The 19663-nt window shown below is 33.2% G+C and overlaps 2 protein-coding genes, 1 long non-coding RNA gene and 4 other non-coding genes across 10 annotated transcripts; all 7 read right to left on the bottom strand.

Annotated features, from left to right (window-relative positions):
* Positions 1-2566: 2566 nt before the first annotated feature.
* On the bottom strand, positions 2567-5053 carry LOC111005871 (NAC domain-containing protein 90-like). Of its 3 annotated transcripts, none has more exons than XM_088124238.1 (3): positions 4684-5053; positions 4013-4152; positions 2567-3067 (listed from the first exon to the last, which is right to left on the bottom strand). In XM_088124238.1, exons 1-3 carry the CDS (start codon positions 4856-4858, stop codon positions 2756-2758), a joined length of 627 nt encoding a protein of 208 aa, XP_087980364.1. In that variant the 5' UTR covers positions 4859-5053; the 3' UTR covers positions 2567-2755. The 3 variants fall into 3 exon arrangements, with proteins under 3 accessions (XP_087980364.1, XP_022133221.1, XP_022133222.1); XM_022277529.2 differs by having other exon boundaries at positions 3866-4152; positions 4684-5052; XM_022277530.2 differs by having other exon boundaries at positions 3875-4152; positions 4684-5050.
* Positions 5054-6696: 1643 nt separating this feature from the next.
* On the bottom strand, positions 6697-9581 carry LOC111005922 (uncharacterized). 2 transcript variants are annotated; one of them, XR_002600793.2, is made up of 2 exons: positions 8500-9581; positions 6697-7328 (listed from the first exon to the last, which is right to left on the bottom strand). It is a non-coding gene; the product is annotated as an uncharacterized LOC111005922 (long non-coding RNA). The 2 variants fall into 2 exon arrangements; XR_002600794.2 differs by having other exon boundaries at positions 6697-6933.
* Positions 7495-7569, bottom strand: LOC148213351 (small nucleolar RNA snoR122). The gene has a single exon (XR_015793112.1). It is a non-coding gene; the product is annotated as a small nucleolar RNA snoR122 (small nucleolar RNA).
* Positions 7600-7684, bottom strand: LOC148213350 (small nucleolar RNA R44/J54/Z268 family). Its single transcript, XR_015793111.1, has one exon. It is a non-coding gene; the product is annotated as a small nucleolar RNA R44/J54/Z268 family (small nucleolar RNA).
* On the bottom strand, positions 7782-7849 carry LOC148213349 (small nucleolar RNA Z267). Its single transcript, XR_015793101.1, has one exon. It is a non-coding gene; the product is annotated as a small nucleolar RNA Z267 (small nucleolar RNA).
* Positions 8306-8403, bottom strand: LOC148213348 (small nucleolar RNA Z266). Its single transcript, XR_015793100.1, has one exon. It is a non-coding gene; the product is annotated as a small nucleolar RNA Z266 (small nucleolar RNA).
* Positions 9582-9962: 381 nt separating the features above from the next.
* On the bottom strand, positions 9963-19663 carry IIL1 (isopropyl malate isomerase large subunit 1). Its single transcript, XM_022277155.2, has 15 exons — positions 19460-19663; positions 19160-19294; positions 18903-19073; positions 18188-18340; positions 18016-18084; positions 17791-17907; positions 16838-16912; positions 15942-16019; positions 15701-15796; positions 15013-15062; positions 12358-12412; positions 12101-12232; positions 11650-11697; positions 11368-11526; positions 9963-10327 (listed from the first exon to the last, which is right to left on the bottom strand). The coding sequence occupies exons 1-15, from the start codon at positions 19508-19510 to the stop codon at positions 10187-10189; spliced, it is 1530 nt and encodes a 509-aa protein (XP_022132847.1). The 5' UTR covers positions 19511-19663; the 3' UTR covers positions 9963-10186.

Here is a 19663-nt window from a genome sequence, read left to right as displayed (position 1 = left end):
ATTTGACATCTAATTAACTTTTTTTTTTTTTAGAGAATGACATCTAATTAACTCGTACTTATATCTTTATTAGATAGATATATATCTTTATGACAAGAATAATGAGAGATGCATGTGTAATGATAATAGCAATATTTAAACGAATATATTTTAATAATCATTTATTTGATTGAATAACATTTGTTGGGAGAATAACCAGTTTGAGTGGCTTGGAGTTCAAGGAATATTTCCTGTATAAAGACATAAAGACTAATAATCGCCGACTCTTTAGTAATAAAAGAAAAAATAAGACATCATTCCAACACAATCTTTTATATCTAAATAATATATATATATATATATATATATAGGAAAATGTATAATATACCAACTGAATTTTTACACATTTTCCTATTTCGATATATAAGGTTTAAATTTCTAAGCACAATATCTTATTAATTTTCAAAATTGAGACAAGAAAAGGGCTAGGTTTATGATTATTCAAATAATTAGCTACGAACAAAAACATGGATAGTTTTTGTTTCAATTTCTAAAAAAAGGTGCAGCCATTTGTATGAGTTTTGCATTTTAAAAAATGTATTTATTATTCATAATAAAAAATATAAACCTTGTCATTATGAAAATAGGGCGCGTATCTCCAATCTATGATGGTTCGCATTGTATCACTTTTTAATGATTTTTTAAACATTTAGTCAGACAAAACTTTAATTAGTCTGAAATTGAAAATTTTAACAGATTATGAGATCATTTTTTAAAATGAGAAAATGAGATAAAATTATATATTTAAGCCAGAAAAAAAAAATTCATTATATATTTGATCTTGAACTTGACATGAAATTTTAACTTGGTCTAATCTAAATTAAGTCTCCAAATCTTTTTTAACAAAGTTGAATTCCAAAGGATATCAAATTAAAAAATCCTTAATTTAATTTCTTTAATTTTAATTCTTTCATGGAAAATTTAGGTAGGAAGTAATTTATTAAACAAAACCATTAAACATTTAGTCAAACTTTATATATTTTAATTTATTTATGAAAAATATAATTGCAATTTACCAATTAAATAAATAGATAATTTAAATCCCATTTTACAAATTTCTCATTTTCACACAAACGTAATCAATTCTGTTTTCCCACGACATAACAATATTTTCAAACTTCAAAATTCTATTTTTATGTGAAACACTCGCCAAACAAATGGATTGAAATGGAAACAACAATATGAAAAGGTGGTCTTTTTTTTTAAAGAACGAAAAAGTGAGAATATTACGTTGCTATTGATTTATATGTAATAATATTATTTAGAATATACGTTTATCTCTCTAATAATCTTATAGGTTGAATTTATAATCTAAGAGCTCGTTTGATAACGTTTCCATTTCTTGTTTCTGTTTCTTAATTTTAATAAAGAAAAATAAATTGTATGACTCCAACATCTATAAATTCAAGTAGGATAAAGCAATTTTTTATTTATGTCTTGAAACAAATTGAAAATACGAACAAAAAAAAAAACTTGTTTTTGTTATTTCCAAAATTTCAATGCAATTTCGAGAATATTCTAAAAAAGAAATAACAAGAAACATAATTAGTTGTAAAATGTTTAGTTTTTTTTTTTTTTCAAAAATTGGAAACGAAAACGTTACCAAACGAAATCTAAAAATCTCTCATATGGCTCGACCCAATTAATAGGATAAGATGAATGGTGACACTTATCCATATTGGCACGAGAGTGATATATTTCTTCTATATATCGTCAATGATATTTATTTCATTCCATTTTTTTTTAGCTGACCGATTCAATGTTCTTGGTTTTAGACTAAAATGGGGAAAAATTAGGAGAATTATTTTCCCAATGTCTTCGCCCATTGACTTATTTTCCATAAGAATTTGCCCTTAAATGATGCTATTAATTTCTCAGAGTAAGACTTCTTGTCGTATAAGAGTGAGTCATGATCTCTTGGAAGAGATTTGTGACGAAAATGAAACTCCTATGGAAATATAAAGGCTAAATATATCCAATGATCCTAATTTCTTTTTCGTTTTCAATAAAATTCTCAATTTTTTTTGTCAATGAACATGTGTTTAAATTTCTCAAGTCTATTAACAAAATGCTGGTGTATCATTAAATTTTTATTTTTGAAATATAATTTAGACGCATAAATATATATGTCACTTGGAAGACATAGATTTTATCGATAAACCGATTGAATTTTGCTCTGTTCATATAGATGTTTGGAGGATTTGATGTACCCAAGTAGCATACAATAGCATATTCACGGTTTTAAATATATTAATATAATGATAGTTTATCTCCATTGTTAAAAAAAAAGAAAAAAGAAAAAAAAGGCTCTACATATAGTTGCTTCCTTAACTTTCAATCTTTTTTAGAAGATGTTTTATTAATTTTCACATTTTTTAAAAACACATCTGTAATAGTATTTAAGAAGCTTAATTGAGAATACATAATTTTTAATGCAGAAGTGCATACACGAAAATTTTTAATAAATTGAGAATTGGAAAAGATTAAACACAAAATTTAGAAATTAATTCATATATTATTTGCCAAATACGTACAGAAGTACCAACAGACATATTTAAACATACGTTATTTTATTTTATCACATCATTTAATTAAATAAAAACTACGACACTAATTAACTTTAAGGATACAAAATCCTCTTCCATTAGTATTAATTAATTTATGTTGTTATTTGATCAAATATTTTGTATTAGATAATGTGTGTGGTTGAAGATGACTAGAGCCAATTCAAATGGTTCCAATCCCACACAAGCTCATCATCATCAACATCCATCCGCAACTGCGTGTTATTATTCTTTGAGGCTTCTGAAGAACAGCCTGTTTCAGGGGAGCTCCCCATCTCCTCCATTAATGGCGCATTCGGTTTCTGATCAACTAACTTGTCATCGTCGCCAACGTTTATATGCTGAGCTGGCGGTTCCTCCGCCGCAATCTCAGCCGTCTCCACCTCTGCTGCCGCCTGCAGCAGCGGCCGTCGATCAAATGCTCTCAATGACTTTGATTTCTTGTAAATCCTACACAAGCTCAACTGCATGCATGCAAAAATAATAATATTAGTTATAAGTTTTGGTTCTTAACCTTCTTCCACATGTCCGAAGTGCATCAGTTGATTTTTTTCTTTGATCACGGGGTGATTCGAACTCATCATCTGTTAATCGTAAATATGTGTCAACCACGTATTACATTAATGGTATATATTATTTAAAGATTACTCTTGAATTCAGTCGAACACACGTAATCCTTAAATAATATCCTGTCAGGACATGTCATCTAAGTGCAAAATGGATTAACACATAAACTTATTAAATATAAAATTGAAAATTGAACAACGACCTAATAATTTTTTTAAAAAAAAGCATATAGACAAAATAGATAGCATCATGAGAGACGACGATGTATATTATTATTATTTTTTTAAGTATAGAGACTAAATAAATATAATTCTAAAATGACACATTAGAACTTTATTAAAATATAGAAATTAAGAAACTATTTGGTAACGTTTCTGTTTCTCGTAAATAATGAAAAATAAGTTTTTTCCCTTTTTGTTTTCATTTCTAATTTGTTCCAAAACATAATAAAAATATCATTTTATCATTCTTGAATCCATAGGTTTTGGAGCAATGCATGCTAATCCTAAGAGTCAATTTGAAAATGTTTCTATTTCTTATTTATATCTAGTTTATGAAATATAAATAGTTATCAAACACCTATATTTCTCAAAACTTGAAAAATGAAAAAACGAGAGTATTACTAAACGGACCCGACACAATAAAAATACGTACGCAGAAACGAAAAGAATCCTCTAAGCAAACTAGCTAGCTACCATTTGAACCTTTGGAATAGTGGTGGGAGAAGGAGTGGCTTTATATTCATTCATCTTCCATTGAGTTTTAGTTCCTTTGGGAGCTCTTCCATTGTAGAAAACCATAGTCCTTTTAATTCCAATGCTTCTATGGTTTGAGGAATAAACCTGGCTTGGAGACCCAGTTGCCTTCCAATACCCACTGCTTGTCACTCTCTTTGGCCTCCCTCCTCTTGCTTCGCTATCTTGCCTCGGTACGAAGAAAAACCATTGCTCCTCATCCCTCCTACACACCTCTCCAGCAAACTCTGCCAAACACGATAATTTAATAGAGTATCATAGTAGAGTGATTATTTTAAACGTAACTCTAATCAATTCATTCATCCAAAATCGTCTACATTAGTACAAATATAATCGTTCATTTAAGATTAAGTGTAGAGTACAACATATATGAGTGAGAAATCAAAATCACAACCTCTTAGTTTGAGATATATACTAATTACCGCCGAACTATTGGCTAAGGGTGTTAATTAAAAATAAAAGGAAAAGTAATTAAAATTTTCCTAACCTAAACCACTACTCCAACTTTTAGGTCTAAGAAAAACCCTAATATTAAATATGCATATCTATGATTGAATTGTTTGTGATCGAATCTAAGAAAGTTCCAATACCAATAAATAAATTTCCATTATTATCATTTTCTTTCGATATCCACATATATTATTTTCATAACACACCCTTTACAACATCTTCCAAAAGAATAATGAAAAGAGAAAAATAAGATCAAATAAGTTAGAAAAAGAGAGAGAGATATATATATATATATAGAAAGAACTTACGTGGAAGATCCCAAGGATTGAATCGGTAAATATCCGAAAGGGGTATGATTTGATCCATGAGTTTGATGAGATGATGATTTGTTGTAGCTGCATCAAGCTTGTGGTGCAAATAGAAGGAAACCAGCTCTTCTTCAGTGGGGTAGAACCTAAACCCAGGTGGTAAATAATCTGCCATTTTTCTCTCCAAGTGTAAGCAATTGAGAAGTAAAGCTAATAAGTTAAAGGTGGAAGCTTTATTTTGGTTCGGGGGTTTCTTGGAAATGAGGATTATGGAAGAAGAGATTGTAAATTACGTGCAAAGAAAAGCTAAGAGAGAATAATGAATGAATGGGAATGGGGAATTAATGGGCATTGGGCAAACAAAGTCAAGTTCGGTGGAAAACAATGACTGCTCATTTTGTAATTGCCACGACGTATTCAATGGTTTACTTCCTTTGCGATATCATAAATATATATTCAATCAAATATTATTTTATGCGTTGAGTTGTGTGTCATTTAAATGTTGAGGATTCAACACTCGTACTTGTAACTATTGAATTCAAAGAAAAGAAAATATAAGGTTTTACAATCGAGTCAAATATACCAACACCTTAATTAGATTGAATTGTCAATTACGGTTGAACTAAGATGATATTCGTAGAAAAACTATATATGTTTGTATAAATAAAAATTTTTCCTCCTCAATTCAATATTATATCCGATTCAATAAAATACCCTTAAACTTTTAATTATTGCAATTTCACCTTTCAACTTGTATGAGTTTAAAAATTGAACTGTTAAACTTTTATAAGTGGAAAAATGGTACTAATAAACTTTTAAGCGTAAAAATTAGAACCTAAACTTTCATAATTGAAAAAATTTACACCTAAACTTTCTCCCATTTTCCCTCCTCTACCTCTGTACATCAATTTCCAGTACCAATTTCAATTTCTATTTTCGAAGGCGTTGTTGGTTTAGTTTCTAATTTTCGTTTAGAGGTTTGGATGCCGAGAAATTTGGGAAGAAAATTTCAGATTAAACATAACTTTTTGGGATCGAATTAATTGGATTCTCAAGAATTTACAGAGAGAGAAATATATAGTATGTCATTGGTATTGGCCCTTATAAATCTGAATTTTAATTTTATACACGCATTAGAACCGTAAAAAAATCGAAAAATAAGGAATTACTTCGAAAACTTTTTAACTGGTGAGGAGGGACGAGGAAGAACTATAAAGAGAGAAAGTGAGACCAGGGGGACACAATTAAACTAGTTTTTTTTTTTTAGGATTAAATTTTGGAAATGATAAATTTAGGTGTGAATAGCCCTATCAAAAGAGGAAAAGAAGAGAATTTTCCCAAATCAAATGCAAATTGGATTCATTTCTTGAAGAGCACGAGGTCACCTCTTCAACAATAGAAATGAACGCCAGAAACTTGTTAGAAGGAAGTGCAGCTTGATTGTCCGGCAAAATCAACCGGAATATTTTCACTTACGGTAGTTTAGAGGCTTAATTTTTAAATTTAAAAGTTAATGAGTACGATTTTTTTACTGAGTAAATTTAAAAGTTAACGAGTACAATTTTCACACATACAAATTTGAGAGTGAAATTACAACCATCGTTTGTAAACATTTTCATTTCTTTTAAAAAAAAAAAAAAGAATGCAATCTTGATAAATTAAATAAGATTGATTTTCTGTAACGATTTGTTATTTACTCTGCACCCTATTCTTAAAAAAGAAACAAATTTTGTTTATTTAGTCTTTTGAGTTAACATTAAATTATTGGTAATTTTTTAAATTCAAAATCATTAAGACACGGCAACACATATGCCAGAATGATTGGAAATTGAAGAATACATGGAACATGAATCCAACACTACTCTTTCGATGTCTGCTAAACTATAACTACATATTTTATTCGAACATAATTTTGTAGAATTTGGGGCTGAAAATGTTAAAATTTACAAACTTTCAGACATTATTCATGGTATTAACTTCAGAAAAAATACAATTAACAAATATGACAAAAAGTGAACTAAAATAAGCGAGAGTAAATATCCCAATTAAAGAATGTAATGATTGAAACATACGAGTACAATAATTGTACAGTAGGGGAGTAATAATCATCTGGACACATTAGTTCCCACAAACGTTAGTTTCTGCGTATTTATAAAAAACCAGAAATTCATCTCTCTAAAAAATTGGCCCATAAGACACAAGCGGCAGAGGCTTTTCTTCATCTTGTGATCAACAACCTCGTTGATTATTCTGAAAATTCATGATCGAATATCCAAACTTAAACCAAATCAATACACGACAACAAAAAAATACAATTAAATCACAAGCTTATTACTGAGTAGAAGATCGGAGGAGTTCAATATGAATTCGTAATCATAACAAAATCAAAGGGTTCAAATTCCTTTCCTATGTCGGAATGAACTACAAACGTTAAAAGCCAAAGAGAGTATTTATACATAAATAACAAGAACGAAAAGAATTATTGTTATAATAGGATTCACCAGCCTAAGCCTTCATTTGATGTTCTTTAGATTTGTCACATGCAATACTCTTGGAGCCCGAAAACTAATTAGGCTTCCACAAAAGCACCATTCGAATCTCCGTTCTTAACACAATCATCAGGCTTACACTAAGAATCATGAAAACTGTATTCAAAATCACTAATTCTGATCAGACCATCAAACAAATTACTTACAGTATCAGATAACATCATTCAAAAAAGTTCATCAAACAATAGTTTTAAAACGCAGGGCAACAATTACAGAACATTATATCAACTGCAGACACAAATGCAAATTGTAGAAAGGGTTTTGCCTCAGAGGTAGTGACAATCGGTATCATCATTTCTTGGTCTGATAATACGTGCATTGGAATGCATCATCGGCAAAAAAATAATAATAATAATAATAATAACCATGTGCATCAGAGAGATTCCCATCGACAAATCATCATACTCTTACAGTGTTCTGATGTCCCTGTCTATTTTATCATCACTTGCACAGTCTTAAACCCTTTCTACATAACTTTGTGTCCACGACAACAAAATAGGAAAACAAAACACAAGACAAGACACAATTACTAACTATGAACAACGCCTTAATGCCTCAGATTTAATACTTTTCATAGAGGTTAATCTCAAAGTATATTTAAAACCATCATAGACAAAAGGCATCATACTTTGGTTCAAATAAGATGAACAAATTTATTTAACATTTCGAAACCAAACTCGTATACTAGGAAATATAAAAGTTTAAATGAATAAAAATAATAAACTACGTCAAATTCTTATTTATGTTGGATGAAACACGAACTAAAATTTTTTTACAAAACTTCAGTTTCCTAATAAAAACATTGAAATGAAAAAGATTAACAAAATCACAATTGAAAAGAATAATATCAATACGGTTCAATGCACCGTTAATACACTTCGAATAGGCCTAAGACGACCCCCAACCAATGAAACACACTTCAATTTAAATCCATCATTTGATAAATTGCGCGAATGCATTAATTTAAAAGCCAAAAAATTAGATAGAGAAAAAAAAACATTGCAACCACCCCTTCCCAGGAAAATTAAACTGATAAGAGATAACAATATTTAACTGAACCAAAGAGGTAAAAACTCCGGCAAGTCAGACAATTGAAAAATGCCTCAAAAGGTTAAGTTCAGGAAGGACTAATCCTTTCACACATCTAATTGATTCATCATACTTGCCACAAATTCATGACCATCTTATCACAGATTTGGAAGAGAAAACAACTATGATTAAATCCAAAATAGAAGTACAAGAAAAACGAAGGGGCAATGTAACCCACCTTAAAGCGAGACATAGAAAATGTCCACACGGGTCTGAAACTCCAATCATCTGAAACTAAACTAACGAAACAGCAGAGAAGCCAAGTCGCTAGGGTTCCAGAAAAAAGGAAGTAGGAGATCCAAAGGCGGAGATCAAATGCCTCGAAAAAAAGGTCAAATGGGAAATGGAGAGAATTCCAGAAGGAAAACCCTAATGGGATTCTCCGGAAAGAGTATTCGCTGTAGCGCAGCTATGACTCGAAACGCTTCCATTTCACACTGAGGAAGGCGATCTTAAGGGCCGCGCAGAGAAATTCACGATGAAAAACGCGGCAAACAAGAACAGAGTAACGAAAAATAGACGAACGAGAACAGGAGGAAGAAAAAAGGCGGCAAGAAACGAAGAGGAAACCCTAGGTTTCTGGCAATTGATGAGATTAAGTGGGTTTTTATAGATTCCATACGGAGATAGTGTAATGAGCCTTAAAGATGGATGTTAATGGGCTTGCACCCTATGCAGCCCATTTTACTCATATTATTAATATGATTTTTGTTTTTTAAACCATTATTAATTACTAATATGAATATTAATATTAATATTACAAATTTATTAGTTGTTACGGGTTAAAATCGAGAACGTGTAGATCGCTCCTGCAAGAACATGTAGATCTAGATCGAGATTCGGGTCCGCGAAGTTGAGGAGAAACGCCCATATCGCATTGAGGATAGTTCAACTCGGTTCCAACCTCGAACAAAACGTGCCAGCAAGATGTTCACTGATATTTAGTTTAAGGACGATCTAGTTATCAGAGTACCTCTGTATCCGACGGGATATCCTCTCACTGACATGTATGATCTTGACCGCCCAAGTTCATCTCTCAAGATCTTTCTCCTATCAAAGGCATAGTCAAATCCTTCATATGCAATATCTTGCACCCAATTTATAACTTTGACATACAGGCACCACTCAATGATAGATAAGACAACACGTTTCTAACTCAATTTCCCGAACTCACTTGATTATTTCAATTCAAATAACTATTGAGATTTTTAATTTCAAAAACTTTTTTAGAAAAATTTGGTCGCATTATTTTTGTCTCAATTTTCGACGACAACAGAAATTTATGAATAATAATTTCAATCAGCATAATAATTAACAAGTTTACAATTTTTCTCAGCAAATGCTACATTCCGAAATGCTTGAGATATATATTTGAAGAAGTTTACGTTGAAACTTGTAACAAGATGATGTACCAAGAATCCATGATTATCATCTTATTGGAAAAGAAAAAAAAAATTCATTATCATTTAGATAGAGTCATGCAACTCCCAAAACTAAAGAGAGAAAAGATGATAGAAAAACCTCATATCGTAAAACAAAAAGGTGGAAGAGAATAATCCTACATCTTCAAATCTTGGTAACTTTTTAACATGATATAAATAGGGGAAATATTATTTTTTAGAAGAAAAGAAACCATATAGATAGTGCTTAAATTATTATTATTATTATTATAAACATTCATTTCAAAGTAAATTCATAGCCAATTCTTTCAAATCCAAACAGACCAAAATCTCAATAGAACTTCAAACGAGGGATAATCTACTGGTTACAAGGCTCTAAGCAGATACAAACATGACGAGATGAAACTTGATTTCAGTTCAAATAATACATGGAACATACAGTATATTATCTCCAATTCTGTGGATCTACTGCAAGAACTCTCTTGGATCAGTTACATATCCAGTCAAAGCTGAAGCTGCAGCCGTATATGGAGAAGCAAGGTATATCTGTCCCTCCTTGTGTCCCATTCTACCTGGGAAGTTCCTGTTCGTTGTTGAAATACAAACCTGCAAACAACAGCCCCTCCTCCTAAGTTATTTCCACATCCATAGCATGTGACGATCCAATTTCCACTCGTTTCCAAATTATTTAGCGATCTTCAGTATGGTTAACATGTTTTTTTCTTTTACTTGAGAAGAGAACGAAGAGAACAAAAGAACAAGCCAAGGAGCTACCAGAAAAATCAACCCAAAACAGTCCACGAACCAATTAACTATACAAAAAGTGACTCCAATCCAAAATACCGTTTGTTGTTTTAGTTTGATACTAACTTTTGGTAGATAGAAATCATATGCCACATCCAATTCCATTGGTAGCTGCCTAGCTGGCCCAGGTTTGTTTTCTTTTTATAGGGAGAGAATGTAGTTTCATTCAGACATTCAAAAGTTAGGCAAGCCGACATTTTTGCATTACAATTTTGAGATGGAGATTAACAATTTCGACCAGTAACCTACTGATACCTCAGGTTGGCAACTAAAGAAGGCTCTAAAGAAACATAACATGAAGAGTTGGGCATAAAAGTCCACTTGGAAGTATTGAACTACACAATCTCTAAACCTCTTCACAGGAGCCTCTTTACATCTATAAAAATACCCTTGTTCCTCTCAAACATAAAGATATCCAGATGACTCCAGTACTATTTCCATGAAAAGAATTTTAATGATAACTTAAACAAGAGGGGATAAAAACAGTTTGACCGTTAGGATCTCAAAAACTCCTCGGATGCATTACTCTCTTGACGACTCCATGAGAAAGAAACAAGTCAGACACTCGATCATGCAGTATATTAGAAGCTTGATTCCATAATGTTCAGAAAATCAAAATACTTTGAAGATCAATTTGGCTAGAATGTTCTTATGTAGTGCGTAATTATTCTATTGGTGTTAGCAAGGCTGAATATTTACTTCATCTCCAATTACTACCTCGTGGAAAGATTATGGCTGGTAGCCGGATTCATCAGTAGAGATCTACCTAGAGAATAACACTCCATTTTTTTTATATTATAATTTTAATGTAAAACTGAACTGACATAAAAATCATGACTCACCTGTGGTTCATTCATCCTTGCGTAAGTATCCCTAGGTCCACCTAAACAAGCAGCACAACCAGGACTTGCCGGTGTATCACAGCCCGCTTCCTCAAATATCTGAGAGCAAGTTTTACCACCAGCTCCAGGTACTGGGATACCATATAAGTCCATCCAAACCTATATATTTTTACAGAAAAATAGAGCGAAACAAGTTCATGAACAGTTGTACACAATCCTGAGTGCAATTTCTAATGATGACCAAAATTTCGTTTCAGCACAGAATTAAACACAGTTGAAAACCTTTTGGGTGGCGGGGACAATAAATGTAGGAACTTTAACCTTCTTTCCCTGCAAATAAGATTTACACTATATTAGCATAAATGCAGCCTCCAAAAAAATATCCAGATGCTAAAATATGAATATAAAATAAGCAAAATGTAGCAACGACAAGGGGTCATGTGGAAACTCAGAAACATTCTTACATATTCCATGCATGTTTCAAACCAATACTACGGTAAGAAGTGGCATAGTAAGCCAATATCATTGAAAGAAAAGTGCCAGTGGTCGTTTATGCTTGCAACATTCATATTAACATGACGTCTCATTCTTACAGTTAAAGTCAGTCACCACACGAAAAGAATTAAAGCACTATCAACCATTTTAAGAAGAAAATATATTATGATATCAATTGAGACAGTAATAAGCAGTGTACGCAATCACATTCACAAGTAAAAGAGTCGAGGATTATTACTGCAGCATGAAAAACTTTAGCCAAAGCCAGAAAATCCTCCGTCTTTCCCCCAGTACAAGATCCGACATATACTCTATCAATTTTCACATCTTTACATTCCCTTGCTAAAGCACGATTATCTGGAGAATGGGGCTGAATTTTTTCCACAAAAAAAAAAAAGGAAAGGGAAACAAGTAAACATTGTCAGAAACAATATCTGTACCTATATATATTTATGCATGTATATATATTATAATAGGGCCATCTAGATCACCTACCTTAGCTACCACAGGCTCCAGTTTTGATACATCAAATCTGTACTCTGAAAGAAATCTGAGTGCAACATAATATACTAATCAATAACAATGAGAAAGAGAGAGAGAGAGAGAAGCGAATCTGTAAGTGCAACATAATTTACAAATCAATAACAATGAGAGAGAGAGCAAGCATAGCAAAACTCACTTAGGTTTTCAATAATTTATTGAATTCTACCCAATTTCATGTTTTAAAAAACAAGCCCCCCTAACGAATTCATAGTTGAAATTACACCTTCCAGAATAAAACTGCCATGATCGTTTTTGGTATATAGAATACTGAAGAACTTTAAGATTTTCTCTCTGATGCCTGTGTCTTCTACAATACTGACTCCAGATTCTAACTCTAAAACTAACTCATCAGATTAAAACTTATTGCCACCCAGAATCTAGCAATCTTCGAAAGAACATTGAATACCATCCCCTTCCCCTTTTTTCTTTTTTTGCAAAGGCATCCCTTTCTTTAACCAGACAAGTTTACTCTTCTGCAAAAGTCTACCCTCCTCCGGCCAATAAATCTCAAAGTACCTAGTGGCAGCCCTTTTAGTAAAGATATTCAAGAAGGTTAAATTCTTTATGTGGCCTCTTGCTTTGAAGATTTGACGCCTCATTTCGTATTCAAAGCATTCTTCCTCAGTGTTGGGTCTACAGTGGAGCAGCCTTTGTAAACAGGAGTCAAAGGACCTCTCTTGCAGAGCTATTCAGACTTTGTAAACAGGTGTCAAAGGACCTCTCTTGCAGAGCTGTTCATTTGCTCAGACTTTATGGAATCACTTTGTGACCGTTTTTGGGATCTACAAGATGCATAATAGAAATTGTTGTTCTTCGATGGAGGAGATTATTCTAAATCTTCTATTCGAGATAAGGGCACAGACCTCTAACATGCTTGTTTTTTTTTTGCTATTTTGCGGGATACTTGGCTTTAGAGAAATGGTAAAATTTTTAGAGGGATTGAGAGATCCTGAGAAGAGGTTTGGAATATTGTTGCGTTTAACACATCTTTGTGAGCTTGGGTTTCTAAATCATTCTTCTATAATTATCATATAGATCTTTTTTTTTTATAATTCGTGAGTGTCTGGGCCAGCTTAAGCGAGTCTGAACTTTGCTCCCCTGTACCCGGAAGACATTAAGGATTTTTTTGTATTAAACTGACCTAAAGGTTCGAACTTGAGACTTCTAAGTCAGTATGACCAAGGGACCCTAAACCCAATGCGGCCTGGGGTCAAATAGGTTTTATTATTTTGGATTGGAGTCTTTACGTGCATAGTTAAATCTATGACTCCTTTTGAGGGGCAGTTTTTTTGTGTGCCCTTATATTTTCCTTTCATGTTTCTCAATACAAGCATGATTTTTTCATCCCAAAAACAAACAAACAAACAAATCTCAAAGTACATTGGTATAAGTTTAAACCTCCTATCCCTTTCCTTGTCAATGTATTTCCTTTCTTTTGCTATGCTCCCACGAAAGTTTCTACCCAAGCCTTTATCTTTCTTTCCATTTCGCTTATCTTTTTGATCATTTTTGAAGCCCAACCATCCAAAAAAAGAAAAAACAAACCATTTTCCTACCAACATTCAAACAGTTTTGTCGTTCCCAAGTCTTGAAGCTGAAGTGTTCTCAAAACAAAAAAGAGGTTGGAACATGGACCCAAAATAAATCCCCTTTTCCAAAATTTAGGATCCATGATCTGAAATCAGCTTAGCTTTTTTTGACACTCTCTTGAGCATGTCCAACCATAATTTTGAAGTGGAAATCTATCAGGCAACAATTTTGTTTTGTCCATTGGCACTTCCCTCAAATTTCGACCATGCAATTTTACCATTCGATAAAGGAATTTCTACAGACTCAAATGCTTCAATAACAATGACAAATCTCTTCATATTTTTTGTTCTTCTACCTCAATTTCAATTTTCAGGGGACCAATGGTAACATTAAGTCACCTTCCAAGCACCAGTTGCCATGACAGTAAGTGCAGAATCTCTAGCTCCTCCCCAAACTCCTCCCTTTCTCTAAAATTTGAGGCCAATAAATATTATAAAATCAAATATTCTTCTTCAGCTTTCATTACTACGTTCTGTTAGTTGAGGATATTATTTATGTTATCAGTTTGGCTTTCCTGTTATACTGTTAGAGTATTAGGTGCCATTATTTGGGCTTGAGCATACTGCTAGTGCCCTTGTATATTATAAATACGTGTACTGTGCACGACTAATTATTATGAAGCAAAACAGAATATTTTCAATTACAGGGTCTTTACAGCCTTTTCTTTCACTTTTACAAGATTAAATTTTACCTCATACATGCCCAAAAGCCTATCGACTACTGAGAAACTAAACTCAGGAATCTCATTTATATTTACAGCTTGTCCCTCTTAACCATTGAGCCAATTTATGGTGGTTATTACTTATTACTAAACAAATTTTAGCATTATTTGTTTATCATGAGCCATAATGTGCCAGCTGATCAATATAAATACATGAATGATGTATTGAAGATGCGTGTAAGGAAAAAAGTATATGCATAACATTTGTATAATGTCAAACTATGCGTAAACAGTACATCCTTGCAAATATAGTAATTCAGAAGATAGCAAAATATTGACTGCAATATATGAAATACCTTGCGTTCCCATCACTGTAAACTGGTTCATAGGCTTTGGATGTCTTATCCTGTCCAAAACACGTAATACCATAATCCCAACAAGCTCTGATGGATGATCAATTTAAAAAAAAAAAAAATTGATAGAAGTATCTTATCAAATCTGATGACATGTTAATGTATCATTTCAGCTTTGTCCTTTTTGCAAGCAGACAGGTAAACATACTAACAAGAGAGACAGGATTGTTTTGACAACCTCAATGCCCCCCCCCCCAACAAAAAAAATATTGTACTCACCTTGAGGCACTTTAATCCTGCAGAAATGCTACATAGAGAGACTTAAAATTAAAATTATTTCAATATCAATTCAAATCAATAGCATGCATCCCTGGCCATATATGCATCATCCATCTTGATAACTTAATGAAAAATACATGAAACCATGCCATATACATTCACTACAAATAAAAACATCTAAGTAAAAGTAATAGTGGCCTCATTGACACTTCAATGTATCACTTCAACCGTTCCTCGCAAGCAGACATACAAACTTCCTCAAAATTAAAAGGAGGAAGTTAGGAACAGAACAGTTTCAATAACTTCAATGCCCCTTTTGTACTTGCCCCGAGGCACTTGAATGTTGCAGACAAGCTAAATAAAGAGACTTAAAATTATTTCGGTAAGCTTTAATGTCCCCCCATGGACTAACCTCAAGGTACTTGAACGTAGTACTATCAGGAGGAATAACTCCATTCTTTCCTCCAGCTTCAACAACCATGTTGCACAATGTCATTCTCTCTTCCATCTAACCAGAAGACAGGACACGAGCAATCAAATTATATTTCATTAACATTTGTTCACCAAATGCATATATAAAATATTTACATATACGAAAAATCACCGTCAAGTAACATCCTAAGATCTCTGTAAAACTCACTTAGAGTACTCACAGTTAAACTTTCAATAGTTGTGCCGACAAATTCCATGGCTTTATAAGTCGCACCAGATACTGATATTTCACCAATAATCTGTAAGGTGCAAATAGTAGGTTCAGTTAACAGTGCAACCACTAAAAGACAGAAAACTATTAGACACCATATGACATAAATAAAAGACTACACAAGTAACATTTGAAGACTTAATAAATGTATATCCGTTCCAACCACAGGCAGCGGAGGGGGGAAATTATTTTCCTGAATGTGATGCTAGGTAAATCACAGGGAAATGGCTCTAATCCAGAAAAAAAAGGTCTAGAAGATGATTACAGAAGTCCTTAATTAAATGGCATCATGAATAACGAGATAATGCAAAATCAAAGAAATTAGGGGTTTCTCAGTATTTAATTCCAAATGACAGGTTTTACACCAAATTTTCAGGCATATACATAGTGGAAATGAGAGGTTATTCAAGAGAATGTTTAGAGATATATGTTTTTTGAACATTTTTTTACTTCTTTAGAAAATAAAAATAAAAGAGCCCTAGCCATCTCAGCCTCTGCTGAAGTGAAATGCACTCGCTGCACCTAGCAACTAGGCTCACACTTCAAAATTATGATTTCTAGACAAAGATAAAGTTTCAGCATTATTCATAATTTTGAAATTTTGTCAATCTAAGGCATCCATATTTCTATATCATCAATGACATTTTTATTTTTGATACCATTAGAAGACCCAAAAAAAAATTACCTTTAAGTGCAGGTAAGTCTAAATGTGTTCATGTCAAGATCATAAGTCAAGATGTGCTTGTACATGGAGGCACATAACCATTTAAAGAAACGCAAATATCTTCTTAAGTAGCCATTTAACCATTTAAAGAAACGCAAAAATCTTAATATGGTTCGACTTACTTGCAAAATCAAGTCCTTTGCAAGTAAATAATCAGGCATTTCTCCATCCATTACAAATCTTAGAGTCGGGGGAACCTGCAATTAAAATACACACCAACAAAAAAAAGATTTAAAATAAAAATTGCAAGTCTTCGAAGGATATCATGCAAGTATGTAAGAAGAATATGATATGAAGGAACACAGGATATGAAATAATGTAAATAGAAGTTATTGATTTCTTTATACTTTGAAGCCGAGCAGAAAATGCACCATTGAATGTGTATCATGCTCTTTGATGAATAAGTAGGACAGCAAGATGAAGTCAAAGCTATCATTTAATTCATCTTAAAGAATGTCATCGTCCTCAATTAAAAATAACGTGTTTAACAGATTTTAATAATCAAATTTGATTTCCAAAACAACCAGGGTACATCCTCTTTTGTTTGCTTCTACTTGCAGGAATTGTCTTCCCGGTTGCTTCAACCTGTCATGGGTAGGGTAATCCCCAACAATGTCTCTGATGGCTTGCTTCAGGTTATCTAAGGAACACATTTTGGTGCCCAGGCTAGAATCATATGGTATAATGCAGCGGTGGCCCTCCTTTGGGAGCTTTGGGCAAAGAGGAATTGGAGGATTTTTCAAATGGAAGAATCAGCTAGCAACGATTTTTGGGATGTGGCTAAATATCAAGCTTGTACTTGGTGTTCCCTTAACAAATATTTTTTTAACTATGGTTTTACTCATATTTATGCCAATTGGGGGAGTCCTTTTTGTAATACATTGGCTCTTGCGGGATATCTCATCTCCTTCTGTTGTACATCCTCTTTTGAATAATACAACCATAGTACAATATGTAAATCTACTCAAATAATACAGTGCACCAATATAATTAAGCAGCAAACTTTGCCCATGTTACAAGGGTCAAATAACATCCATGCTAGAAGCACAATGATAGAGTTAAAAATTAGACAGACCTTGAGCAGTGATTTTCCAGTGCCCAGTACAAATCCAGCATCAGTGTTACCAATTCCACTAGCAAATTGACCAAATGCACCAGCTGTACAGGTATGAGAGTCTGTACCAAGCAGAACCTGATGAAGCATCTCATAAGTCTTATTTAACATGAAATCACAAACAAGAGAAAATCATATTATAAAAAAAAAAAAAAAAAAAAGATGAGCATTTCAAAGTAATATCACCTCCCCAGGCCTGCAGTGACCTTCTTGAGCTAGAGCAACATGGCAGACACCTTTGTAATCTGGGTTCACCTGGGAAAATTTTTTATGCTCATTTAGTTAACATGTATAATAACAGCCACAGAGAAATAGCTCTTACAGGTGCCAAAATAAAAGCAAAGTTTGATATTCATACCTTGAAATTGCTAAGATCCTTAATATCGTAAAAGTACTTGATATTCTGTTCTAAAGAGAAATCCCTCAGAATGTCTACATTACGGTTAGCACGTTCATCACTGGTGAATATGTAATGGTCAGGTATAATCACAACTTTTTCTCGATCCCAAACCTTCAGTAAAAAATGGTTATGTCACTGTAACATCCAAGTAGCACATTGACTGAGCAGAAATAAAAGATCGAACAAGAACAGTACATGAAGGCTTATTAAGGTGAATTTAAGTTTAACAACAACCTCCATCCTGCTAAAATAATCGAACCCATATTATAAGACACTGACATATTAATTGCTTCAACCATTCCAATTTTATCGGATGTCCCCGAAGGGACAATTGTTTCAAAACCATTAATGGTTATCTATACCTACCAGTACTTCCCAAAATCACAACATTATAGAGCATGGTGTAGCCTAGTTCCACTAATTTACACCTCCAACTAAAATTAATTCAATTTCTTCTTCCTTCTTTCTTCCAAATCTCTGGCACAATTTTACCAGGACATAATTGTAGATTTCTGAAGCACAACCAAGATCTATGCAAGCAAATCCAACGTCACAATAAATTTTCTTAGAACAAATCAATGTACAACTTATTTACCTTTTTAATAGCATAAATTTATTATTATACTAATTAAACTTGTGAACTTCTAACATAAAATTATAAGAAGTAAAATACCTTTGCATTCTCACCGAACTCCTTTTTGAAAATTCCGATAGAACCAGGGCCACAGACATCGTGAGTCATTAAAACGTCCACATTAACCCAAACATTTTCACCCGGGCTCAACTGAGATTTTTCAGAAGCTTTAGCAAAAATCTTCTCTGTCATAGTCATGGCCGTTTTGACCTGAAATTAATAGAAAATACATAATTATAAACCACATAATCCTTGATCCCAATTGCAGAATGAAAGTCAATAGAAGGAAAACCAACCGAGCCACTGGCGCTGGGCTTGCGCTCCGATTGCTGTGGTGTCATGACCGAACAGATTTTCTTAGATACCGTTCTCTCGCATCTCCGAAACGAAAACGGCAGCGACGGAGAAAAAGCAGCGAGGTCCACATCCTTCTGAAAATACAAACAGAACAATGAACGGTTTAGATACAGTATTGATCCAGCTGCAGAAAATGCATAAATAGAGCCTCGCCGAAGAATAAGATGGAAAAAAAACACAGAAACAGGCAAGTTTACAGATCTTTTGAATGGAAGACTTGAAAGCACACGAGTACAGACCTTGTTGCTTAATAACGGCGTAGAAGTCAAAGCAGCAGTAGAAGCAGCCATGGGCGCAAGCAAATCTTCAGCTGCTTGTTAAGAGAAGGGCGAAAGAAGATTCCTCGTCGCCAGTGGAGAGGCGAAATGTTCCCGGAGGATATGAAGGCGGCTTCAGTCTACCACGCTTTGCAATTGTGAACGACGATGCTGTCTGCAGGTGAA

This window comes from Momordica charantia (assembly GCF_013281855.1).
Source record: "Momordica charantia cultivar OHB3-1 chromosome 1 unlocalized genomic scaffold, Mcharantia_2.0 BLBB01000001.1, whole genome shotgun sequence".
In the NCBI taxonomy this organism is placed as follows: domain Eukaryota; kingdom Viridiplantae; phylum Streptophyta; class Magnoliopsida; order Cucurbitales; family Cucurbitaceae; genus Momordica; species Momordica charantia.
This window is presented reverse-complemented; position numbering and strand designations above follow the sequence as displayed.

Excerpts from the sequence above, each read along its gene's own strand:
- LOC111005871 (XM_022277529.2), bottom strand. The coding sequence starts at position 4,858 with ATGGCAGATTATTTACCACCTGGGTTTAGGTTCTACCCCACTGAAGAA. Across the intron at positions 4,153-4,683 it reads CAATCCTTGGGATCTTCCAC|AGTTTGCTGGAGAGGTGTGT; the intron begins GTAAGTTCTTTC and ends CGTGTTTGGCAG. Across the intron at positions 3,068-3,865 it reads CTATTCCAAAGGTTCAAATG|TTGAGCTTGTGTAGGATTTA; the intron begins GTAGCTAGCTAG and ends GCATGCATGCAG.
- IIL1 (XM_022277155.2), bottom strand. The coding sequence starts at position 19,510 with ATGGCTGCTTCTACTGCTGCTTTGACTTCTACGCCGTTATTAAGCAAC. Across the intron at positions 19,295-19,459 it reads CGCCGTTATTAAGCAACAAG|AAGGATGTGGACCTCGCTGC; the intron begins GTCTGTACTCGT and ends TTGTATTTTCAG. Across the intron at positions 12,233-12,357 it reads TGGAGCCTGTGGTAGCTAAG|CCCCATTCTCCAGATAATCG; the intron begins GTAGGTGATCTA and ends GAAAAAATTCAG.